This window comes from Cryptomeria japonica, chromosome 4 (assembly GCF_030272615.1).
Source record: "Cryptomeria japonica chromosome 4, Sugi_1.0, whole genome shotgun sequence".
NCBI lineage: Eukaryota > Viridiplantae > Streptophyta > Pinopsida > Cupressales > Cupressaceae > Cryptomeria > Cryptomeria japonica.
In genome coordinates, this window is record NC_081408.1 from 450,004,865 (window position 1) to 450,032,016 (window position 27,152).

At 37.8% G+C, this 27,152-nt stretch overlaps 1 protein-coding gene across 4 annotated transcripts in view; it reads right to left on the reverse strand.

Moving 5' to 3' along the window:
* LOC131033740 (peptide deformylase 1B, chloroplastic/mitochondrial) overlaps window positions 1-24,514 on the reverse strand; it is a 228,012-nt gene extending 203,498 nt beyond the window's left edge. For 2 of the 4 annotated variants that reach the window (XM_057965015.2, XM_057965016.2), the window contains exon 1: window positions 24,129-24,514. In XM_057965015.2, the coding sequence (XP_057820998.2) occupies window positions 24,129-24,426 (298 nt within the window). In that variant the 5' untranslated portion in view covers window positions 24,427-24,514. The remainder of the gene's footprint in view (window positions 1-24,128) is intronic. The other 2 variants (XM_057965017.2, XM_057965014.2) reach the window with 2 other exon arrangements.
* Window positions 24,515-27,152: the final 2,638 nt, after the last annotated feature.

Below are 27,152 nucleotides of genomic sequence, written 5' to 3' on the forward strand. Positions count from 1 at the left end.
ATTTCGAGAGCTTGTTTTGATTGTATTTTACTGCTCAATTCCAGAGATTTGTGAAATTTTATTAATTATAGGTTGCCCTAAGGTCAAAAAAAAATCTGCATTTCAACATTTCCATTTTCAATTCATACTTCAAAATTAAGTGGTTAGTTTCAAAAACCCTAATTTTTTTTTTAAAATGAGCTTGTAGATTGTTTAAATTTTGAATTTCCCTCTTCAAATTTGGTTTCTAATTTCAATTCAAATTCAAAATTGCAATCTTATATCAAATTTCAATTTTTGTCCACTTCGATTGGGGCGAAATTAGATGGGCTTCTAAAAAAGTTTGTTTGGGATGGGGCCAAGGATCATATGAAGATACCTCTGATTAACTGGGATACCATGTGCATGAGGAAAGAGGATGGGGGTGCAGGGCTGAGAAAAATGAGTATTCAGAATATGGCACTAGGAGCGAAGCTGTCTTGGAAGATGTACAAAAGTCCCAATAAACTATGGTGCAAGATCTTTCAGAAGAAGTATCTGGACTCTGATGAACCTAACCGTATTTTTACAATTGCAGACACAGACAGGGGCTCGCCTACTTGGAATTTTCTCTGGAATAGTAGGGGTATTATCACGAACCACATCTCCTGGAAGATTGGCAACGGAGCTAGGGCCAAGTTTTGGTGGGACTCATGGGATGGGGAACCACCGCTAACAGATTGCTTCGAAGACCAAGGTTGGGTCAACACCATCGAAGCTACTATAGGCACACAAGTTGCCAGCTATTTCGAGAATGTCGAACACCATGGCACGAGGTCCTGGAAAAGGATAGCAATCGGCAACCCGCAATTGTGTAAGAAACTCGAAGAGTTACTTAGCAACATATCAATATAAACATCAAATGATGATGATAGCTTATTCTGGTGTGCAGCAAAGTCAAGGGAGTACAGTGCTAAGTTGGGCTACGAAGTCCAAAGGCATAGAGCTCTCAATCCGAATTGGCCTAGCAAGTTGTGCTGGAACAGGTGGGTGTTGCCAAAGGCAAGGGCTTTCCTATGGATTGCATTGAATGGGAGGATACTCACTGGGGACAGGCTGAAAACCATAGGTATTCAAGGTCCAAGTCGGTGCGTGTTATGCAACATTGGGGAAGAAACAGTGGACCATTTACTCTTCAATTGTAGGTTTGCTCATAGGTGTTGGGATTGGTTCTTAGGAATGGTTAACCTATATACAGCTAGAAGTATGACTCTAAAAGAATTCCTTGTCGCATGGCCACTATTCAGTCAGTCAAAATGGGGAGTCCTATGGTTGATCGGCCCAGCAATGATTGTTTGGGCTATCTGGAAAGAGAGAAATAAACAAATATTCAAAGAATCGTCCAAACCAATGGAATTAGTAATAGACAAGCTCAAGGCAGACATAGAAGAAGTCATTTGTGGTAAGTCACGAAATGTCAGAAAATTTAAATTCAATGATTGGGACATGGAAATGGAAAGGGTCTAGTCCTTCAAAAATGCTTTATTCCATTATCCTAAGAGAAGAATCAACAGAAAAGAGGTCAAATGGGAGAAGCCTCATAACAATTGGGTAAAACTGAACTTTGATGGGGCCTGCAGAGGCAATCCTGGTTGGGCTGGCTTTGGAGCAGTCATTTGAAATGAGGATGGGAATGTGGCGAGTGGTACGTATGGAAATATTGGCTGCGTTACAAGCAATGAAGCAGAAATAAGAGCCCTTGAGGCTGGGTTATTACTCTGCAAAGAGATAGGCCTATCCAACGTACAGATTGAGGGTGATTCTCAGATAATAATTAACGGGGTGACTACCGGTAGACTACTTAATTGGAAACTGGCCACATGGTTGCCTCGCATTCGGTCCCTACTCCAAGCAATTAAGCCATATGAAATATCACATATTCACAGGGAGGGTAATCGAGTGGCAGACCTGCTAGCTAATCTCGGGGTCAATTCACAGGTTGCAGAAGTGTCTGTGGATCCCAAGTCATTGAGTTTGGAGATTACGGACTTGTGCAGAAAAGACTTATTGATAAGGAATTGCGACGGAGTGGGATGATGGCCTTTGCAACTAGGTCTGCAATAGTAGGACAGGTGATAGAAGTATTGTGCACCCTATGCAGGCTGACTCCTCGAAAACATAGTGACGGCGGTCCGAGCTGCATACGATAGACAGAAGTGATCAAATGGCAGATCCTTGCACGTCGTGGGAGCTAGGTGATTAGGCAGGAAGAATCTTCTAGAGCCTTGCAAACCTTTTATTGACTTTTTGCATGGTTGGAATGTATGGTGAGTAAGGCACTCTGTTGGGACACATAACTCTGTTAGTGCACAAACTAGACTGTGGCCTTTCTATGGCTTACTTTGGCAACATCGGGTGCATGAATTGTGAAGAAACATTGGATGCACAGCTTCGCAATTTGTTTGTCACAGAGGGACATGTTTATGATGTGATAAAAGGGCTCGTGGGGATCACACTAAACTTTGAACGCCACTAGTGTGACGCCACGATTTATGAAGCCGTTCTTATGCCCTTGGTAGACATCATTGAGTGTAGGGAAAGAGCGGTGGAGATTCTGAGTGGCTTTGTCAAGCCAGTCAATGGTAATAGCATTGCAAACTCCATCTTAAGTCTATCGGAGAATGAACGGTTCAGCATCCTCAAAACCTACTTCTAGTCGAGCTTCTTTCTGCCATCGGACTCTAAAGAGGAAGAAGAGGAGAGTGAAAATGATGGAAGCGATGGTTCAGAAGACAGTGAGAAAAGACAGGCAGAGCGCAGGCGCATAGAAAAGGAAGAGTTAAAGGACATGATGAGAACATTTGGGGAAGATGCGTGGGAAGTTTTTAGGTGCGCTGTGCAGAACGGGAACATGGCCCCATTTCGCAGAGTAACCAACTCAGAAACATGGTGGTTCTCGACTGGAGCTACTGTTAATGTAATCAACATCGGAGAATTTGCAGGGGTTATCATGCAGACCCTCAATGGCGATCAGTAGTATGTAAACTCAAGTTTGGCTCTGTCATGGGTAGATAGGTTTAAACTAGGTGTCTGTTGTTCGTTAGGGAGGGTAGGTAGTACCAATTGCAAGTAGCAATTTTTGTATATGGTCTTGCTAACAAGCAGTGAAGGTTTCTGTAATTTTGTTTATAATTAATACAAGGGTGCTATCCCCTTACTGATAGCTCTTACCATTTTTTATTTTTTTTTAAATCTCAAATTTCAATTTTAAAATTAAGTGGTTAATTAAACAAACCCTAATTTTTTCTTCAAAATTTCAACATTTCAATATTTTAAATTTTAAAATTAGTTTTGGACAACCCTAATTTTATATTTAAATCTTCCCTCTTTTCAATTTTCAATTTTAAAATTAAGAGGTTATTTTCACTAGGCCCTAATTTTGAAATTCAGTCTCCTTTGGATAATTTTCATTTCAATTTCCTAGGAAATTGCATTGCTCTTTATTCTTTCAACCATTTTCTTCATTTAATTGAATAATCATTTTTCCTAGAATTTTGCATTATTCAGTAATTCTACAAGTTCCAATTTCAATTCTCAAATTTCAAAATTCAAAATTTAAATTTTCCCTCCTAGATCTCATTTGAATTACATAAATTTAGTGGTTGAATTTACAAAAACTCTAAATTATAAGTTATCTTGTGAATTGCATCTAGTTCATTACATTCACTTCTGTCATTGCAAGTTTCCTTTTCTTAATTTGGAAAAATGTCAAATTTCTTTTTACAAGAGGAGGTTATTAAGTTGAAAGGATTTAAGATATATGAAAACCCCCTTTATGAGCCTACCAATAATTCCTCTCCCAGAATTTCTCTCCCTAAAGAGGACATATTGATGCAAGAAGATATTTTTAACACTTCTCTCAATGATCTCCCTATTTGGGATGAACCATTGGAGGATGGCGTGGATTATTCTCTTAATATGTTCCTCCATCATGAGAATACCTTGGAGAAAGAGGATGATATTTTGGTAGAAGAAGTTGAAATGATTGAGAATTATTTTGATAACACATCACCTTCTATTCATTTCAATAGCCTTCCTCCTAGAGATGAAGCATTAATTACATATGATAGTCTCTTTCCTATTGATTGTCTTAATCACCAAGATACCTTAGAGAAAGAAGATGATGCTATTTCCCATAATTGTAATGCTCTCTCTCCCAAAAATGAAGAGCCTAACAAAGATCAAATCAATAAAATTCATATTACTGCGAAATCAAAAATTCTTCCTGATTATCATGCAGTGCCTTACACATATAGCAATGAGGTGTTTGCTTTAGATGAGACCATACAAATTGAAGCGCAGTATGCTTTCTTAGTTCCTACAATCCTCTCTCCAATTCAAACAAATACACCATCTCCTACTAAAGTAGTTCCTAAAGAAGAACTCTTAGAGGATGATTGGGGGTCCTTAGATTTCACACCTTTTCTAGAAAATCTAAGATGTTGGAATTTGATACTCAAAAATGTTTCTCCTAAATCATGTCTACAAATTGATTGGGCCTCTTTGAACTTTAATCCAATTCCACCTAAGAGCAAACCCCCTCTTGATCCTACACATGGATGCAATGGACAAGTTTTAGGATGTGTGCAACAAAGTCATGAAAGTCATGAGAAATCATACTTTTCTAGTGAAAAGCTAGGTTTCCAACCTCTTCCTTTGTCAACAACTCCTCCTCCATTGTCTAGTGAATCCACATCTTCTCATTCCAATTTTGTGTTACAACAAGAAAAAGTATTGTCCAATCTTCTCCGTGCCAATTTAATCTCTCTTCTTTGGCCTAAACGAAGAAGGAGATGTACAAAACATTCGGAAAATTCTTCTTTTTGCAAGTATCATCAAATTCATGGCCATTCTACTAATGACTATCAAGCTTTGAAAACAAAAATACAACATTATATTGATTCAAGCATAATAAAAATAACATTTGACCATGAATGGCATATTTATCCTGATCATTTCAAATAACATTCAAGTTCCTATTATGTTGCTCCTCACTATATGACATTGTTAGCCTACCTATTGGGGGCTCGTTGTCATTCATGGTGGTACAATTTCAAGTGCAATCATATTTAGTGAGCAACATAATAGTCTATTTATTCTTGTCTCTATGCTTGGAGGGCAAGAATATTATCTTTTCTCTTCCTAAGGTTTCACTATTTTCACTATGGATTGCATTATTCATAACTTGTCCTTTTTTGCATTGAGTTATCCTTCATGCGAGCACATGTTTGTTCCTTGGTTAGGACCTATTCTTTGCTTGAAACAATACGTCTTTTATGAATGATCTCTACTTAGAGAAGTTTTGTGATCCTTCTTCTATATCACTCTTTCTCTTTGAATATTACCTCTTCTTTTGCATTGCATTTTTCATAACATAATGTCCTCTCTCTCTCTCTCTTTTCTAAGGATCCACTTTTCCTTTGTTGAATAGTGTTTGCTTATGATTTGATGTCATTCCTTGTGTGAAGTTATTGTTTGCTCAAGGATTCGATCTTATAGAAGAGGTGTAAGTCCTTAGCTACAACCTCTTCTTCACTTGGCAATGTACATCTATCATAAACTTACCCTTCACATTGGGTCAAAAGGTGTGTCATCCTTCATCAAGAATCTCTTTCACCTAGCAAAAGGAGTAAGGTATGCATTCTTGTTCTCCTTCTTTTCTTTTGGTAGAAGATGTTATGTTTGTTCAAGATAGCTCCTCTTGGAGGTAGATGTCTTTTGAGCAAAGATCTCTTCTCCTTCAAGGATCTCCTTTACACTTGTTGCAAGATATCTCTTGTTCAACTATCTTATCCTTGCTTGAAGAGTATTCCCTGTCTAGCTTGGATTTATGACATTGTTGCCTAAAGGATATCTCCTTGGTGTTGAAGGTAAGGTATCCTTGTTTCTAGCTTCCTTAAGACATCAACATAGGGCTATGTTGACATCTTAAGAGGGGGGGGGCACCCATATGGCTCCCTTTGTATCATATTGCACTATACTTTTGCATATCATTTTTGCATGTCTTAAACAGGGTGTTCATTCTCAGAACCAGAGTAAAAACTCTTAGAGCAAGATGCTTCACACCCAAAAACAGACGCAACATGTCATAGACGGGGTTACACATCACCGAAACCCGGCATGTATCTGCCTTAAACAGGGTGTTCATTCTCAGAACCAGAGTAAAAACTCTTAGAGCGAGATGATTCGCACTCGAAACCAGCATTTGATTCGCCACTTGGCATTTGCGTTTACATTACATGTCTTAAACAAGTTGAAGCACATTCAAAAACAGACAAATTCTTACACGAGGTGCTATACACTTGAAACCAAACATCACTTGCACACACACGCGAGGATGGGTAGAACTAGCTAAAAACAACTAGACTATTCTTACTCTCCTCCCCACATGGACCACCTAGATAAAAACATCTAGGGGCGAGTAGTCCATGCCCTCTCTCACCATTCTTCTCATAGATCACCTGGATAAACACATCTAGCGTGTATTCATACTCTCTCTTCTTCTTCTTCTTATGAACTCATAGTTTTTCTATTGATAGTTCATGGATGATGCTTGCTTTCCTCTTTTATGTGATCACTTATGTTCGTGAGATGGCATTTTTCAAGAATGATATTAGTTGTTGAGACATTTTGATATCGAGGTCTCTTCTACTAGTTGACTTGAGGTCTTGTTTGTTACTCTTAGCTTTTGTTGTGTGTCTTTTTATGTGCCCTTGCATATGTTTGAGTTAAGATCCTAAGATTGGGGGTTTGGTTCCTCAAAATTAGTGATATCTTATACTCCTTGTGATCTTGCTCCACATTCCTCATCTTCTTCATCCCTCTTTCTTCTACTTTACCGTGAGTATTTGCATAAGCTCATACCCCCGCTAAAGTGGGGGCTAAATGTAGCGTCCTAAAATTGCACCCCTTGCAATTTTGACCGCATTTCGGGCCCTCACCTTGTCGGTCTCATCCCCATGCTTGATTGGGACCCGTTTATGCCTCCTCTATGCAACCAAACTTCACAATTGCATCTTATAACCTGCATAACCCCTTGTCCTTGGCCTAAATTAGCGCAGGACCAGGGCGCCACACCCTGGTCCTCCCTAATCAGGACCTATTCTAGCCCCTAGGCCCTATCTCAAATATGAGCGGGAAATTACTTCCCCATGTCGGCCTATGTCGGAAAATTAAACAATTGACAAGAGGAAAGTATATAAGGAAGTTTCCTCTCTCATTTGAGCATATCGCATGACAAAGTGGAGAAGGCAAGGAGATTACATTCAAGCATTCAAGCATTCAAGCATTCATCATCAAGCAATCCTCAAGGCTGCACATTCTTCATCTATCCATTGGAGTAACATTACATCATTCATTTGCAAGCATGTGTGTGTGTTAGGGTTTTGCCATGTTCATGCCATTTCATACAACATATGTGATTACATCTAAGAAGCAAAGCATCATCATCATCTATTGCAAATCTGAAGGTATACCTTTCCATCATTTATTTCAAGTATTTGCAGTATTTCTTTCAAGGTTGATTCCAAACCGGGGGTTGACTTAGGCAAACCCCTATTCCCAACCCCCTTTCTTCTTCTTTCTGTGTGCAGGAAGCAGGTGCGCAATTGTACTTCTAGAATTAAGTTTTATTTACAGAGACGGAAAAACACTTTTCGACGTGCGGAAAGTTTGGAGGACCGATAGGAGGGCGACCTAGTCCAGACACACGGTCCCTACAACTTTTGGCAGATTTCATAGAGCAGCTCCAAATCATCTTAAACTTCTCAAATCCAAGTGCACAACGAAATCCCGAATCTGTAACTCACTGTTTTCGCTTATTTTGTCTTCAATTTCAACACTTTACTTATTCATTTTACAAAAGAGGGTCAAACACATTTCAAACACAATCAATCTTCTTAGTATTCAGTCCTTGTATCATTTAGGATTGCATCTAGTAGATTCATCCCCTCTTTTCAATGTAAAGTCCTCCAAGTGAAAATCGATTTAGTGATTTCCCCCTTTCCAAGTGGTGAATTTGCTAAAGCTCTAATTTTCCACATTACAACTCAATGGAGCAATCTTGGTCTATCTCACAGAGTACTCCGTTAGGGAGGTGTTTGGTATTCTTCGCCGCCAAAAGATGTTGAGTAGAATTCAAGAAGAATCCCAAGCAATGTTTGATCAAGCACAAGAAGTTTGCATGGGTATGATCAACACTAACTGGGTGAAGGAACAAAAGAAGCATCATTCCAAGTTACCCAAGAGGCTTATCTACACCGACTTCAAAGGAGAATACAGTGATATGATTCACATGTTGAACAGGGTCATGGGTAGCTCCCAAGGTGCATTCTTCGAAGTGTGGATGTTCTCATACATAGAAGAGATTGTATTGGGACTAGAAATGATAAATTGGGCTAATTTGATAAGCAATAACATTCACATCCAGTTAAGAAATTTAGAAAGAACAAAGGCCTTCTACATGAGCTCCTATGTGGTGTATATCCTAGCCCGGTACACAAAATATAAAGGGCTGATATGTAAAGGAGAGGTTGGGCCTAAGAGCAACCAATTCAAAGTGTATGATTGCTATCCTCAGCTACAGTTGCATTGAAAGGATAACTACAAGATAACTAATGATGCCTTCTCATGTACACCACCCGATTGCTTCAAGGAGGAATTCATAAGAAGTTATCCAAGGAGGTGTTGACGTGTATTTTGTACACAATCATACATAGAATAAAATACCCAAGGGTACCTTATCCTCTCTTGAATAAAGCCTCTGATTGCTGAAGATATCGCGAAAAAGGATCAATCAAGATGACTTCAAGGTTCTTGTATGTAGGGTCTCTACGTGTGGATAAGCTCTCTGTGGTATGATGTGATTTGCTGGAATCACAAGGGGACTTACATTTGATGATTGAACGTCTGATCTGCTTTGAATATTGCTGGAACACAGGCTCTTACTAGCTTTGACTTGAAAAAAAAGGAAAAAAAGATGAGGGCAAGGAAAGGATCTAATCCTAACACTAAGAATGTAAGAACAATGAATGATCTTTGATGAAATTCTAACTAAGTCTTGTTTTGACATCACAGGAACATCTCCACAAGGTTAGTGCGATCTTCGAAGGAAAGCTTTATGATGTTCAAATCATCACTGCAGGCATAGACACCATCACGCTAATGCATATCAATGAAGAAGCGATAATTGAAGTTAGGCTTAAGCTGAATGATTCCAGTTGACTACACAAGGCAAGTCTGCAATCAACAAACTACTAGTAGTATGGATATACGAATTCCACCATCAATCAAGCACATTTCTTCCATTCATCTAATAACACGAAATCAAATATGAGAAGTATAAAGACCATGCAAATTGTCGAATCGACCCATAAATTTCACCATTTCTTCAATGAAGTTACAAGTCTCTTACAACAACATCTTGGCAACAATCTTTGCCTTCTCTCTCTACTCTACTCTAATTGCTATTCTAATACTTCCAACTGCTTACTAACTATTCTAACCCTCTCTAATTATTTTTTTTACAAAATGAAATGCCAGGGCTTATATAGTGCCCTCAATACAATTCGATGGCTTAGATCAATTCGAGATCAATGGCCAAGATTCAACAATGAAAACCCTAATTAGGGTTTGTTACAACCATTACATAACATTTAATGCTTGACCAATGATAAAATTGTATTGCTTGGACACATGTCCTCTCTAGAAAATTCCACCAATGGATAGCTAGGGTAGGTACATCGGAGTTTGTGCCACCTTCCATGAGTTAGGTACATTGAATCTGGAAATGCTGAGGTGGACCACACTGATTGGAGAAGTGATGACTAGGATGCCACCTCGTCTGACACTTGTAACTTGGTAGATATTCAACTTGATGTTGTTGAGAAGCTAGCTTTAATTAATTCATCTGGAACTATCTGCTTCTTCAACGAACTCTTTGCTCTGACTTCTTGTGTCCTTGATTTGCAGGATGATGATGTACCTCGCCTTGGAATGCTGGATTGGAAGAGGTCGCCCTTATCTTGATGATGCTGGATCGAAGAAGGTCGCCCTTGTCCTTGCTTGATCGTCCTTCATGAGACCGTCCTTGATCTGGCTTGATTTTCCTTGAGAAGAGTCTTTCGACTTGTAGATCTTTCGAGCTTGGGAGTCGCCATCTTGATACCTACACAACATTTCACAATTAATGATATATCTTGAAATCTAAAAATTAAACTTTAAAAGGAAGATTCAAGATTTTAATTTAGGAAACCTCATGATAAATCTTGAGTTATCATTTCCTAATTTAGGATTTTCAAAGCAAAATTTAAATCTTCAAAAATGGTGCCAAGGTGATTACGCCATACCTTCACTTGGGAATTAATTCTAAAAAATGATGCAAAAATAGGAGAATCCACTAGGCAAAATGTAGATCAAAGCTCTCCCTTGGATAAAATGCACCTCCTTTAGCTTGGAAAAGAACTCCACCTTCCTCTAGCTTCTTCAAGATTTGGAAATTCGCCTTCAAATGTCTTCAAAATCTGGAAATTATCCTCCAATCTAGCAAGAAATACGTCTCTCCAATAGCCTTCAAGATGAATTTCGCCTTCCTTAGCTTCCACACTTTGTAGAAACTTGCTCCACTCCAGCTAGATTTCGCACTTCTTCTTTGCCCTTCCAAATCGCATTTGGACAAATGATTGAATGATGGGTTAACATGCTCAACACACCCCTACTATATAGGCGCTCATCTTGATAGTTGCCCCTAGGCCGACTTGGAAAATAGGCCCAAAAAATAAATAAAATTTAATAGAAGAGGGGGCCGACCTTACAAAAAACATTAAAATAATACCCAAGCGCTCCCTTTCTTAAATTTAATTTAATAATAATTAATTAAATGCCTTTGTAATTAAAAACTTCGATTTTTTAAAGGCCTAAATTAATTATTAAATGCCCATGCGTTATTATTAAATGCCATCTTAATTAAATATTTCAAGTTTTTTTAGCGAATCTAGCATTTAATGCAATTTGGAGGATATTGGCGCCTAGGCATGGGAGGAATTTGGGACTTTAATCAAATTCGCTCTGGTCCCTGGGAGAGGGACAGGAGCGCCCATGTATTTTGGTCCTCCATCTTTCATTCTTCACGTTTGAAACTTCGTCCTCTACGTCCAAAATGGGGTTCTCGCTTGGTATTTTGAGTTTAACCTATTCCATCTTTGGAATGAATGCCTTTTAAACCATTTTCGCCCTGGTCCCTTGGTGAGGGACAGGAGCGATTTTTGCTTTTCCTCCTTGGCCCTTGTCTTTTAAATCGTCAAATCAACTTGTGAGGGCAATTGATGATCCTTGTTTGTTCTACGCATGCCAAACTTGTCTCTCCAAGACCAAATGAGCCCTCCTAAGGATTTTTCGCCCTGGTCCTTGACTGAAGGACAGGAGCGGATTTTGCATTTGAGCTAAAAATTGTTGATTCTTGAGGTTAATTCCACGTTCATCGTCCTTCGAAAGTCATTTTTGACCTTGTGTAACCTTGCCTTGACGTAACTTTTGAAGGGAATGGTTGATTCTGTAGAAATCGCCCTGGTCCTCCAGTGAAGGACAGGAGCGATTTTGCATTTATGGCACAAATCCTTAATCATATTAACATCAAATTTTCTTCAAGGCGAAAAACATTGTTTCTTACTCCATCTTGAACGTTTGAAACGAAAGAGGCATTTAAAAATTAGGCATACTTGACTATTTCGCTCTAGTCCCTTGGTGAGGGACAGGAGCGCCTTGGCCACCACTCGTCCAGTCTTGCGGTCTTTGCAACTTTGTTTTCCTTTAAAGTATTCCCAATATCGTCTCCATCATGTGCCTTGGCTTGGATTCACCTAAATTTGGCGGAATAGACTTGATAATACATTTTTCGCCCTGGTCCCTAGGAGAGGGACAGGAGCGCTTTGGGCAAAATAGGTCTCACTTGTGCTTTGCAATCTTCAAATTTATCTTCAACGGATCGATTGCGTCTTCCTTCACCCACCTCAAACGCGAAACTTGCCTTCCTTTTGCCAAAAACTTGTCTTGAGGGAAAATCGCTCTGGTCCCTTGGAGAGGGACAGGAGCGCCCTGGCCTTTATGAGCTCATTTATGCCTTGTTCACTTTCAAAACTATCTTCAATGGGTTGATTACATCCTCCTTCATGCCTTTGATGTCTCAATTTGTCCAAACAAGGTCAGGAATGACTCCACTAAGCTTTTTCGCTCTGGACCCTTGGTGAGGGACATGAGCGATTCGCCTTGGACCCTTGGAGAGGGACAGGAGCGAAATTCGCTCTGGATCCTCAGTGAAGGACAGGAGCGAAATTTGACTTTAAGTTATATTCCATATATACTTTCAGGATGTTTGAGAGTGGTTTCAGACCTCCACGAGTTATATAGCAAAATCTAGTTTTTTGAGGTTTTTCAGTTTCCAGACTTAGTCAAATTTCAGGATCAGGACATTCCAGACTTAGCCAAATTTCAGGATCAGGACTTTCAGACTTAGCCAAATTTTCAGGATCAGGACATCACTCAAGCCGAACTTGCTATCCTATTGATTTCCCCGACAGCACTCAAAACGCAAAGGCTAACTGACAAAACCCTAAAAGACCAAAAAACAAACCCTAAAAAGCAAAAAAAGCAAGGGTCCCCATTTGCAATGGGGCGATGTGTGAAAACGTCACAACAGGAGGCCATGGCATTAATAGAGAAGTATGGATCATGGTTCATTCAATTTCCAACCTTCACCTACATAAGGATCCAAGGGTTTTCGGAGGCTTCATACAAACTTCCAAGGTACCCAGCACATAAGGTAGTCATGCTCGAGGTAACAAGACCATTGGTTCACTTGGACTCCATTTAAAAGAAGGAACACAAGCTAGGGGTGCATTTTCCTATTGTGATAGGTAAGATGTTAGAGGCATGTCCTTCACTCCAAGCAGCCAAGACAGCTAATTCAAAATTGTAGTTTTACAAGCTTGGTGGGTACGAAGCAAGATCAAATTTTGGTCAGCATCCAAGAGTTCATGGTAAGAAGAAAGAACATGTAGTGGAATTGGAGGACTATTGGTCCAAATTGATAGATGAATATGGGGTAAGGAAGAAGATGTGATCTAGAATGCTAGTGGATTTTGTAAAGAAATGTGACTTGTTTCCTATTCCCGATCAAGTAAAAGATAATGGAGACTATGTACATCCTCAATACAAACAAGAGAAAAGTAAACCCATCTTATTACCAAGTTGGATACAACCAGAGTTAACATATTTGAATACATTGACGAAAGAGATCCTAGCTAGCTCCAGGGAGTGGGTAGATCGCCAAATCAGCAGGTTGAGGAAAGAAGGTACCTCTCTTACCTACACCAAGTTAGACAATGTTGGGGTTCTCTCTAGCTAGAATGAAGAAGTTGAAAACAGTGAAGGACGGGATAGTCAAAGCGAAGTTCTAAGTTCAAGGAAGAGGAAAGAGATGGTTGAAGGTTCTCAAACAAAAGGAAAAGAAGTTGCAAGTGAAGAGTCTGGGTATAGGAAGCAAAAAGTTAGTGTTAATCAACTACGAGCACATCATCCACCAAGATAGTGGAGGAAACATCTATTGTAGAGAATGGATCATACCATGAACAAGAAATTGAACTTCAAAATGAGGAACAACTAGAGTCTTTTCAAGAGAAAGCTTATGCAATCACAAGTTACGTGGAAGCAGGTGATACACTCATGTTTGAAGATGCAAAGGATACTGAAATCCTAGACACCAATGATGAAATAGGTGAGGGGATGATTTCCACCTTAAGGGGAATAAATGATAACGTTCGATTGGAGGATGGAATAGAGCTATTTATTGTGCCAAATTGGTTGGCAAAGAGTTTGATGAAAAAGCCCAAGCCAGTAGATGAGGTCCAGCCAATCGAGAATATGCATGACTTCTTAGAAAGGATTGGTAAAGCTAAAAAACCAAAGAAGTATTCTCAAATCACTAGGGATGATACAAGATACAGTATCTTGCAAGTGGCGGTTCCAAAGGTTGATAAGCCTAGAGATGAAGTTACCCCCATGGAATATGAGTTCACAACACTTGGCATTGAACCAACCACAAAAGATCAAGACTTCCAAGAGTTAACTGATACAACAAGAGCTATTAAGAAGTTTGATAAAACAAAAGAGAAGAAGGATAGATTAGAGGTGGAGAACATGAGGCTTGTAGAGTTCATTCAATGGATAGCAACTCTAATAAGACAAGAGAATGAGACATTTAATCCACCACCTTCCCTTCCTCTGGAATCAGTTGACAGCCTCGAAGCAATGAGAATTACAAGTCAAGCAACAAGGAGATGGGTTGGAAATACCTCAAAATAAGTGGAGCAATTCTTAGAGAGGTGTGTTCAAACCTATGATAGAATAATCATGTTCATGAATGAAATTCATCAAGTAGAAGAGAATTGGGAAGATTTCTAGAATGTATAAGACAAGATAATACCTCATCTTAGGGTCTTGAAAGAGGTGTTTGTGCAAGTATTGGTTCAAGAGGGTGTTATTGATGATAGGGCTTCATATGATTTCAATAGATGGTACTATTCCTTGATAGTAAAGAAAAAAGCATTTGATAAGATGAAGGAAGAGTGCATGGATATGAAAAACTCACTTGAAAGGATACGGCTCAAGATCCTCACATCACTTGAGAAATTATTTGGACAAGAGGTCAGTGATGCAAATGGTTTAAATTTGGAGGAATTGAGGGAGAGCGTGAAAAATGTGTATCTCAAACAAATGCAGACTATCAAAGAAAATCAGCTAGATGACATGTTTTCCCTTAAGATTTACATAAATAGTTTTCGAAGGCAAGAAGATAAGTGGGAGGATACTTTTGGCCGATCAATTGAAGCCTTGGACATGATAGGAGTACAATTGGATGCCTTCCCAAGCATAGCAGTGGAGGAGCTCAATTCACTGATGGCTAGGTTCCTTGCATTCACAGACAGAGAAAGAGACAAGGGGAATCACATTTTGGAATCTGGTTCTATGGATTAGTTTGCAAGGTGTCAATGTCATCTATGTTCCAAATAGCTCTTCCTCCTTACGCCATGTGTCAAAGTCAAGTAACCAATCAGGTGAAAGTTGTTGGGCATTTGCAATAAACCCTAATTAGGGTTTTATCTATTAATCTTGGTCATTGATCATAGATCAATCTGGACCGTTGCTTTGTATTAGGGTGCTTATATAAACCTGTAATGTGGAAAATTTGATTTAGCGATTTGTAACATAGAAGGGAGAAACCACTAAATCAATTTTCACTTGGGAAACATTACATTCAAAAGAGGGAAGGGAACCCACTAGATTCAGTCACAAATTAGATAAGGATTGAATACTAAATGGATTGAATTAATTTTGATTTCCTCTTTTGTAAGTTGAAATGCTGATTTAGGGTAAAGTGCTGAAATTGAAGACAAAACTGAGAAAAATAATGAGCTATATGTTCGGGATTTTGTCGTGCACCTGGATCTAAGTAATATAAACTGATTTGGATCTGCCCTACGAAAATGCCCCGAAAAAGAAGGGACCGTGACGCAGCAACACGGTCCTCCGAATTTTCCGCATTGAAAAGGGTTGTTTCGTCTCTGTGTCTGAAGCTTATTCTGAGAAGTACAGTTGCACACCTATTTCTTGCACACAAAAAGAAAGGGAAATAGATTGGGAATAGTCAAACCCCGGTTTGGAATCAACTTTGAATGAAATATTGCAAATACTTGAAATAAAATGATGGAAAGGTATACCTCAGATCTACAATGAATGATGATGATGCTTTGCTTCTTGAATGTAATCACATATGTTGTATGAAAATGGCATGAACATGACAAAACCCTAATCACACACACATGCTTGCAAATGAATGATGTAAAGCTACTCCACAATTCACGAATGAAGAATATGCAGCCTTGAAGACCTCTAGAAATACTTGATGATGAATGCTTCAATTCTTGAATGCTTGATTGCTTGAATGTAGTGCTTCCAATTTCGCCATATATCCGAAATGAGAGGGGAATACCTCCTTATATACTTGCCCGTCGTCAATTATGTTAATTTTCCAACATAAGCCAACATAGGGAAAGGTTTCCCACTCAAATTTAAGATAGGAGCTAGGGTTTAAAATGGGCCCCAATTAAGGAGGACCATGGCATGGCACCATGGTCCTAGTGAGGCCCAAGGTGCCATGCCCTGGTCCCACCCCATAATTGGGCCAAGGTTAAGGGTCCAGCAAGATGAAAATGTGAAAATAAGGCTTTATTGCATGGTGGGGGCATAAATAGGTCTCGATCAAGCATGGAGATGCAAACGCTAAGGTGAGGGCCCCAAATGCGGTCAAAATTGCAAAGGGGTGCAATTTTAGGACGCTACAATACCCTCCTCTTTTCATTTGTTAGGGAAAATTCTGGAGAAATTGTTGCAAAGATATTGCTTAAGTAACAAACAGAGTTCATAGTTTGGTGAATACTTGTTTGGTTTTGCAAGTTAGCGTGGTTTCTTATTTCTCGCTGGAATAGATTTATTTTGCAAGTTGTCAATAAATACATGAAGGATTGATAGCATTGCTTACGGTGGAATTCTTAAGTTCATACCTTTTATGATTGGTTCATTTTCCATTGTAGTGTAAGGTTAGCCTGAACTCTTGAATGATAAACTTAACTTCTATTACTTTGTTCATTGTTCGAAATGTTGGTGAGCCTGAGTAACGTGAAAATCTATTAGGTACCTTAGAAGATTGCACTGTCTTTGTGGAGTTATTGAAATTGGCAAAGCAAAGATATGTTTGATCTCACCTTTGCAATATTGGTCTCTTGTCCAGGGGGTTGAGCTTAGTTGGTTAAAGCATTGAGTTCTCAATGTGGAGACCCAAGTTCAACTCCCAAGAGGGACATCTTTGTGGAATTCTAAGTTGTGACTCTTGGTCTTCCATTGGTTGTATTTGTCTCATTGTTTAAAGTGGATCTCTAAATTGTGACCCTTGGTCTTCCAATTGTTGTTTCTAGTTTGGTGCTCGAAAGGAGCTTGTATTTGTGCTCGAAAGGAGCTAGTATTTGTAATAAGCTTGCTTGAAAGGAGCTGGTATTTGTAATAAGTTTGTAATTGTTCTATGATACTTAATACAAAATATTGGTCTCTTGAATTCGTTGGATTAGTTCATAGGATTAGTCTAGGGTTAGAATTATCTTCCCAAAACATTACTCTTTTGCATTTTATTCTCAAAAGCTTTTGTAGAAGTAAGTCTAGAAAACTCAAAGCAATATCATTTGAATTCAAAGTGTTGAAGGAAGTTGGCAAAACTTGGAATTGAGCAAGAATCCTAGAACAATTACGTAAGTCCCCTTTGGGTTACCAGCATGCATCAAACCAATTGAGTCTATCCTACTAGAAAAATTAACCATTTTGGAACCTTGGAGTCTACTTTGTGATCGCTTAGTTTAGCACATTGGAGATTTTGTTCAAGAGAGGATAGAGTACCTTTGGTATTTTATTTTGTGTTGATAGTGATAACACTCACTAACAACTACCACATGGGTGTATCATAGATGCAATATCAGCATCGATGGGTAGACATGCATTAGATATAGCCCAATAGATATTTTAGTTAGATGTAAGGAAGGGCCTTACTTCCTTAGAATGGTTGACTATTCATTAAGAGAAGAATTTAGATCATTATTTTTAGTTTCTATGATGTATGAACAGTAGGTGTGTAATGTCCTCACTTTGAAATAAAATTGAATGATAAATGATAATAATAATATTAAAATTAAAATATAAAAGAATACTTAAATATAATTAAATTTTAATTAAGTCAATGAATCGTCAAAGACATGAAATGAAAAGTTGTGACCCCCTAAAACATGAGATATAAAAGGAAGAAGAGAACCTCGTTTGAAGGGATAATTTGGGGAATCAGAAGTGCAGATCTGAATGTGAAAGGTTGTGTTCCTTTCAAAAGGCAGAAATAATGAAGAGTTGCACTCTTTCAAAGGGTGCTAAAGGTGGAAGGGTGTGTCTCTTGCCAAAGGGGCATACATGATGAAGAGGTGTGACCTCTCCCTCACATTGGAGAATATAAAAAGGAGAAAGTCTCATTTGAGGAGGACATCCAAGGGAGATCAATTTGAAGAATAATTCATTATTCTCAAGGGGCAGCAATGAAGAGTGATGACTCATTTCTTATGAAGAGGTGGGACTTCCCACAAATGAAGATATAAAGAAGAGATTAATTCAATTGATAAGGGGGAATTGGAGGAACCATCCATAAGATCAAAGAAGACAAGAAAGTCAGTGGATCAATATCTGATATCAGAATTAAAAAGGGTGAAAATTAGCAAACTTTGATATTTACAAGGGCGAGATTCAGGGCAATCCCAAAAGGGGACATTACAAGGTGGTTACTATTGGAGTGTATGTTTGTAGGGAAGTAGGCAAATTACTTGATGTAATGTCCCCTATTTGGGAATGCCTAATTTAGCCCTAAATCTCAATTTTCAAATAAACAAGAGCCAGGTTATAAATATCTCTCACCTGATTGAAGCCCTTAAAAACAGGTTAGAAACTATTAACAACAATAGTTCATTAAGGAAGCTATCTTAATTAGGAATCATTAATCTTATAGCAGAAATATTAACTTATTCATAACTATAAGTTATCTAAAACATGTTTGGGGAAGCTCAACCATAGGAGAGCTAGGATAAGGTGACCTTGATAGGGTGTCTCAGATCCTCTACCCTAGGCCCAAGAGTGGATATACCATCCCTCTTGATCTCATGTGGCCTGTGTCATCCATATGAGGTGATGTACCCAGTGAGGTGTCCCACAATCGTTCCCCCTCACCTTGCCATCCATTCCCCACTTCCTATGATTGGACTTCTTGGTGTGTTGATTCACCATGATAGAGGGATGAGGTTATTCACAACAGGGTGCCCTGGAAGCCCATCTATTCTAAGCCCAAAGGCGGTACCCTCTGTACCTTCTTGGCCTCATGGGACCATCTGGTCACCACCATGAGGTGGCGTACCTAGAGGAGTACCCCATCACCGTACCCCTATTGCAATCCCTCATTTCCCCTATCATGGCTGACTTCAATAAACATTCAGAACATATGAGGGATTCCAGTATTATGCATACATTCTACATATAATAAATAAACAATAGCAAATCATTAATCAGATACAATTAATATTCACTGTGATATATATAAGCAGTCATAAACAGCAGTGCATTGTTAATTTTATATATATATATACACAGCATTTACTATGTTATGTACAAAAAACTCATACCAACTATAGTATTCAATCAAACTACCGTGTGTTCAATGTCTCATAAAAGGCCAAGTCTGATTCTTTGATTTGCTATTTCTACTTTTAGGACAGACTGCTTTATCTTATTTTCTGCCCTCCTCTCAACCGATTCCCCTTTATATACCTTTCATAGCTGGGGGTGTTGCCTCTTCATTTGGATGAGCGCACCCTTTCACTAAGTCGGCCCATTTAAAATAATTAGCTTCTTAACTAATTTGTGGCATAAATCTTGTTAGATTGTCCCTCAACCAATTATTCTTAATTTGAGTTGGCCCAAAAACATCAAAATTTCAATCCCATACACCAAACAGGTCAGCTGCCCAGGTTTTGAAATATGTATCTCATTTTTGGGTCGGCCCTCTTATGCAATCGCCTAGGGTTTGCTATTTAAAGCTGCAATCTTGTCTTTACCAAAGCCATGGTATTAGGCTGGGGCATGACACTTGAGTCCACCTAAAGGCACATCTAACAAACCCTTTTTGGGTATGTTCCATGAACAATACACTCAAGGACATTAGTGAAACTAAGTATGTCAGAAACATTATGGTGGATGCAAGGGCTGTGCAAGTTTTCAATTGCAAAAGCCACATCTCATTGACTCTACTTGGGTCTTTTTTAAGGAAAAACTTCCTTAAACCAATAGAGACTATATTTGCATCCTACTTTATTCTATTACAGAGGATGCTTGAGTTGCAAGAGCCTTTGAAACTTATGACCATGACACAAGAGTGGACTATTTGGTGGGGAGTACAAGACAAAGCAAGGGAATAGGGTGAAGGAGGTTATGGTCAATGACGGATATTGGTCAGACAAGTGATACATCACATCTATTGTATCAAATGTTCCCACCATCATAATGCAAGGGGATTCTAAAAGTCCCAACCTTAATGAGATATATGAGTGTGTTGATAACATGCTTGGCTAGATGAAGGCTACCACTTGTGAGAAAGACTCAACTCTAGAGTTCGTCCACAAACATGCTCAAACCACCATTCAACGAAGGTGGGAGAAGATGAACACCCCTTTACACATGGCGGCATATGCAATAAGCCCAAAATACTGTGTTAATAGGCCAAGTTGAGTTGTGACTATTGAGAGGAGGTGAAGGACCTCATGAAGGCCTTCAAGAAATTATATAGTCAAAATAAAGCTTCAAATTAGAATTGAGTGGACTAGAATCAATTAACTTGATGCCTTTAAGGTTAAGCCAAGAGAAACAAATTCAATTTGGCACAAGAGAAGTCATTTAGCTGTTGGTGACTATATGGAAGTCTAGGAATGTTGTATACAGTTGTCATTCACCTTCTCGCAAATTTCTAGCTCTTCTATTACTAAAAGGAATCAGTCAACATATAGCTTTATCCACTCTTTTAAGAAGAACAAACTTACCTCTAATAGAGAAACAAATGCTTGTCATAGTGTATAATGCCTTGCGTCTCATTGATCACAAAACACCTAAGTAAAAGAACCCCACAACATGGAAAATGTAGTGCTTGGGGAGCTGACATAGATTAATCGGGACCACAATGGATGGCCAAGAGTGGTTAGGATCCAATTGCAAGAGGTAGCTGAGTCTACCAATTCTAGTGATGAGGAGTAACAGCAACTCTAATGTCTGAGCTCGTTGCCCAATGCAGCTATGTGGTTTGCATGCACCAATTCTTCTTTTGTCATTTCTCAACACTTACTCCTAACTCCTCAACTTATAGTTTGTACTTTGTGACTTTGGTTAATGAAGTATAAATCGTGATCATCGAATAGATTATGGGATAAATGGATTGTCATTGCATTTTCACCACATTGTATTTAGTAAATTTCAAAATTTTAGTTTCATTTAGTTTGTTTAGGTTATTTGTATTTTAATTGTTCAAATTTTAATTTATGTAAATAGTTTTGATAGTCATCCCCTGGCCATTCTCACACCACCTCCAAAACCTCAAAAAATTTGACATCTCCAAAACTATATCCCCCCATCCCCAAAACTTGAAGAAACACTACTAATCAGTCCTGTAAATCAAAAAAAATTGTTGAAGGTGATAATATTCTTCTTTTAGTTCATCCATGCAATTCTTTTGTTTTAAATCACTGCTAACATGAAAGGTAATTGAAGGTGCGTTGATGCTAAACATAGTTTGCAAGCTCTACAAGTTCTCACCAAATGCAAGAATAAATATAGGCCAAGCTACATTCAAGCAATACACAAGCCAAAACTTGTAGACAAACTCATTAATTGCTTGTCAAGTTTCACCTACAACTTGTAACGTCTCTTTTCTAGTCTATTCCTACATTCTTGGAAAGCAATTGTTTTTCCACAAAGAAGTTCTAATGGTCGCAACGAGTTCCTGGAGCCAAGACAAGCACAATGGAACTTTCAGTGTGTGAATCCAACATTCTAGGATCAGTCCAAACTTCTTGGAGTAGTCCATCGTTTTTGGAGAGCAGCAACTTTGAAATGGATTGCAGTCCCATGCACTTATGGTGTTGGTGGTGGGGTCAGAAATTATATTTGGCCTATTTTAATATTTTCCATAAGTTTTGGTTAATATGTAAAAAATAATTAATTAATTGGTTTAAGTTGTTAAAGAACATTTTATATTAAATGGCAATTTATGCTTAATTAATTATTTTTATATAAGGACAGTCAATATTATAAAGTGGAATTTAAAGGGAACCATAAAAGTGACTTAGTATGGAGTTCAAAAGTAATATTAAAATTAAAAGATTTTAAAAATCACTTTTGGTAGAAAATGAAAAGTTGTGGGAAATAATATTTTATTATTTTGAAATGTGTATAAAGGAGGTTTTGAGAGGAGAAAGTTCATTCTTGGCAATTTATTTTCAAAACCCCAGCTTTACGATGCACCTCTAGATCGATATCGATACCCAGCAGCAGATCCAGTAGCAGTAAGACCAGCAGCTCCAATACCAATTGTTCATCTTTCCTCCCATGGGACAAAAACCCTATGACAAAGATTGATCTTGAGGATGGAAACACTCCTAGCCAATTTGTGAGTGGATCCATTAAAGATTCACAGGTGTGCTAAATGTTAAGAAATTTTTGAAGAATTGAAGCTTGATAGATAAATGTCTATATATAGACCCCCACTTTGGTTTACAAAGTGAACATAAAATATTGTTTTGGACTTAACTAGATGGAAAGCATAACTTTTTTAATTATTTCTTGAAAAAAACAAAAACTGGCATTTTTTCCTATTTTTATGAATTTTTCAGCACATTTTAGTATCCCGAGTAAATGAATTTCATTTATACTTTTCATTTTCCAAGTCAATCTCAATTCTGAGAAATGTTACTATGATCAAAATAGACTCGTGTGAATTTATATGTCTTGTGCATTATTTAAGTTTATTTTGTGTATTTATGTAAGTTCTTTTTATTGCTGAGTCCCAATTCTCAATCAAAATTTCGGGCTGCTCAGTTTTTGCCAAGTCCCAACTCTGAGTCAAAATTTTGAGCTGTTGAGATTTCGTAGAATCCAAGTTTTCGAATTATGATGCTAACTCTGCTTCAAAATAAATTTCCCCCTTCATTGTCAATGTGAAATGCTGTTTGTAGAGGATTGTTATATTCTTGTTTTATTTCATGGAAAGTGAAAGTGAGAGTTGTTTTGTTGAGTCATTTATCAGATGGCTGCATTCAGTTTCGGCTTGCAGCAAATAGATGAATATACCCTAAAAATGCCTCCTTTAAATGGCATCGGCTGTAAGGATCCTGGAATGGTTTTAAGGGCTTGGATTTAAGCCTACAGGCTGCCATTCGGTTTGGTTTGATATAATCCTTCTGTAAATCTGTTTGCGTGTCCATGCATTTCATCTGCCACCTAAAGAACACCTCTTTTCATGGGAATAGTTCTTTAAGACATTTTGTCAAACAGTTGATGCCTCTGCTCTGACGTCCGTGTACATCCACCAGAATAGCATAGCTGCATGTTAAAAAAAACCCAAACAAAACTCATGTGTTCAGGGTATTTTCAAGAGTACTCCATTAACTCAAATAACTAGAGAGAATCCTTCGCAAAGTCATAAATTGCGCACTGCACACCAGGCAGTAACCTATCCAACGAAACAATAGTTCATTCGGTGTTTTTATTTGTTCAACTATGTTCGAGAGTACTCCATAAACTCAAAGAATTGGAGATGTTCAAGAATACTCCATTAGCTCAAAATAATTGGAGGGCATCCTTTGCAGATTCATACATTGCGCAGTGCAAACCAGGCAGTAACCCATTCAATGAAACGGTAGTTCATTCGAAGCTTTTATTTGTTCAACTTCCAATATTTGAATATTTTATCATCATTACTAGATTCATGTATATGCAACAATTTTAATTCTGTTTGCATGATAAAACTTTGATGAATCTCAACAAAAACAAAAAAAGACATATCTACGTATAGAAAATCCATTTCCAATATCCATCTTCCAGAACACCGTTTCTCATCGCATTGCCGACGCGATTTCTGTGTCTGGTTTCTCATTTACGGCAACTATGACCTGTTAAAATAGAGGTCATTGCAGGGTTGTGATATAATCTGCATGAGTTTGCATGTAAAGGTATCCCATAAATTCATATACATTGCAATGATGGACTGTCAGATTGCATAGACTAGTGGGATTGCTGAGTTGCAAATAAAAGCATTTGAATCATTAAAATCTTTCTGTCATTAATTCACTCGTTAACATGTACTTCCAAAACCTCATGGTTATCAATGAATTTCAATTCACATTTATATGAACAAAAAAGTAATTGCAGAAAAAAATACGGACCAAATTCCTTGGGCTGCTTAAGTTTGTCAAGCAAAACTCTTTTGGCTTGTGCCATCACACGCAGGCCCCTCGTCCCAATTTCCCCTTTCCACTTGAGCTGCAAGCGTGATGGCTTCTGCTGCCAACAACATCGAGGGAGAGATTTAGAGTTGAACAAGAACAGAGGTGTGAGAGCAGAGGGAAGGGGCAGCGCGCGCACCGAAGGTTTCACATATGTCAGCATGCCTTCCCTGAATTGGCCTTCACCAAAAGCTAAAATCTTATGAATATCAGCGGTCACCCATATCAGTTTTTTCATGCACCAATTGTTTTGGGTCACGGCTTAGGCCAGTCATTGTGAGGCTTTAGCTTTTACCAGATTTTGCTCTAAGCTACTCTTTAGAGTTGTGTTCGTTTAGAGTGAATGAATGAATGTATGTTTTTAATAACGTTCATGAGGTCAAACAGTTTATGGGACCTATAAATAGCTAGCAAAGAAGGTATGCAAAGTCCAAACAAATCCAAACTGTTAAACCTCTTTCTCCTTCTCTTTCTGCATCTTGGATCTTCTGCTATGTAACTTGATTAGGAAATCTGCAACTCTTGGTATCTTTTCTTCGTCAATAGACTACTTAAGGTGTTCACATTTAGTGTCTTAACATACTTACTCTGGATGTCACTGTAGGCTAGGCACTCCATGATGTAATGTCATTCAGTCTCCACCACCCCTTGCGTGCAATATCTACACCTTATATCTTCCCATTCATCTTTGGGTTATCATCCATCTCCCAGTTTCGCATCTAAGTTGATGTGAGTTGGTCCTTATTTGAGCAATTAGCATTTTTGTCTTCCACTTTATGTCCATTCCTATGTAGTTCTTTTGTGTATGGTCATGTGTAGGATTGAAGTGTTTGATATAGTATTCTTTTTTCCTTCCCAATTGACCTGCCCACATGTTTTCTTTGAATTTTTCTTGTATGTATTATTTTATTTCTCCATCGTTATTCATGCAGTCTTGTAGGTTAATACTCCATTTATTCATTATTTAATGTTTTGTTTCATCCATGTGCTCTTCCTTCTATCTAACTTCTCCCCTGTTGCCATCCTTTCATCAGATTACGGCCCTACCATTCTATAGGCGAAGATGTATCTCCATATTTTCTAACCTCCTTAAGTAGCTTAGCAATCGGAACATAGTTGATGCCTCAATAGGGAAAGCCCCCGCCTCCACTAAGACAATCTCATATGGGATAGATGATTTAATCTTGAGACTAGTTGTAATTAAATGCTTTTGTAATCTCTCTATTTGCCTCCATTTCCTTGTTGAAGTGTTGCTGCCCCATACCTCATATCTGTACAATACCACCAGAACCACAAGAAGCTCAAAAAGAGTTTTCTTAGTTTTCCAATCCCATAATTCTGCTCTTCTGCATCTATTTTGGAGTGAGTATAAGGTTTTCCATCCTCCTTGGATCCTTTTTGTTCTACATGTTTCCCAGCTGAGTTTATTGTGGAAATCTAGGCCAAGGTACTCATATTCATTGACCACTTGTAAGGTGTTTCCCTCAAAGACAAATTCTTTATGGACCTTTTTTCTTTTCAAGGTAAAGATCATGACCTTGGTTTTGCTAGTGTTCACCTGCATCCCTGCCTCTTGGAAAAAAGTGTTCTAGAGTAATGAATTTACTATGTTTTTGTTATCCTCTATTTATTTATACTTTGAAATTGCTTGTTAAGTCCAAAGAAATGGGCAATGGAATGAACTTAAATTTAACTTAGCCTAACCACAATCATATGTAAGATATTTTAATATGAGAGGGCATATCCTCCATTCATTTTACCCCGAGGAGATACATTTGAAAAGAAATAAAACCACTGGTTATTATTAATTAATTAATATAACAATTCATTTGGATAAAAAAGTTGAGTTTTGAAGTAGTTTTAAAATATGTAAAGAAAGGAATAATAAAATATATGTCTATTTAGGTTTAGATATGTTAGTTGAATGGTATGTTGTTGTGTATATTTTGTGATTTAATTCTAATTTTTGTTATCAAATTAGTATTAAATTCTTATTAATATTTTAATTTACAATTTGTAAGATAATACAAAATCAAATGATATGTGAAAGTATACTTTTTTTTAAGTTTGGAGGGGAACTTTCATTAGATCTAAATCAAGTTCTAGACTAAATTGACACCCAACTACAAACAAGATATACATCTATCAACAATGTACAATATCTTATTGGAGATTTTTAAATAATGAAATGATTATTTGCCTATGTGTTTGCCTCATAAACAAACATCAAACTAGTAACAATCATGTCTACAAGTGAAATTTTATAGATTTTATGAAAAATGTTGATCTATCTAAACACACACAAATTACATTAACTTCTATTGACTAAAAATATAGACTAATATTTTAGACATGCAATAATTGGAAATAATAATGTAGATGACATTTTTTTTTTTGGCAAAAGTGGCAAGCCACTAATATATTAATATAAGATATAAGTTTACAAAAGTTGGTTCAAAGAGCATACCAGGGGAAAGAGCCAGCAAGAAAACCCTTGGTTATAGCTCGAAATTTTGACAAGATTTACAATTCGAATTTGAGATTTGCTGAGAAAATCTCCATTACAAGTCCTAGATATAGAATACACTAAACTTGCATATATGCCATATTCATGATGGCACATGTTCATACAAAAAAAGGGGGTAAATTCTCATTTAATTAATTTTTTCTTTTCTTTTCCCCTTTGCAAGCAAAAAAAAAACCAATTATCCTTAGCCAAAACTTACAGAAAGTTAGTAAACATCATCTTGAAGCAAAAAATTAGGAAAGGAGGTCAGCTAACCATGACTGGAGTGGGAGGGAATATGAAGAATGCCCAAAAAACCTCGTAGCCATTAAGACAAAAATCCCCCACAATTTCACTTGCTATTGTTGAAGATGCGAGAACAAATATAACATCAAAATTAAAAAACGAGGTACCGTAGGAGAAAACTTCTATTCTTCCATATCGTCTGGTAGAACAAC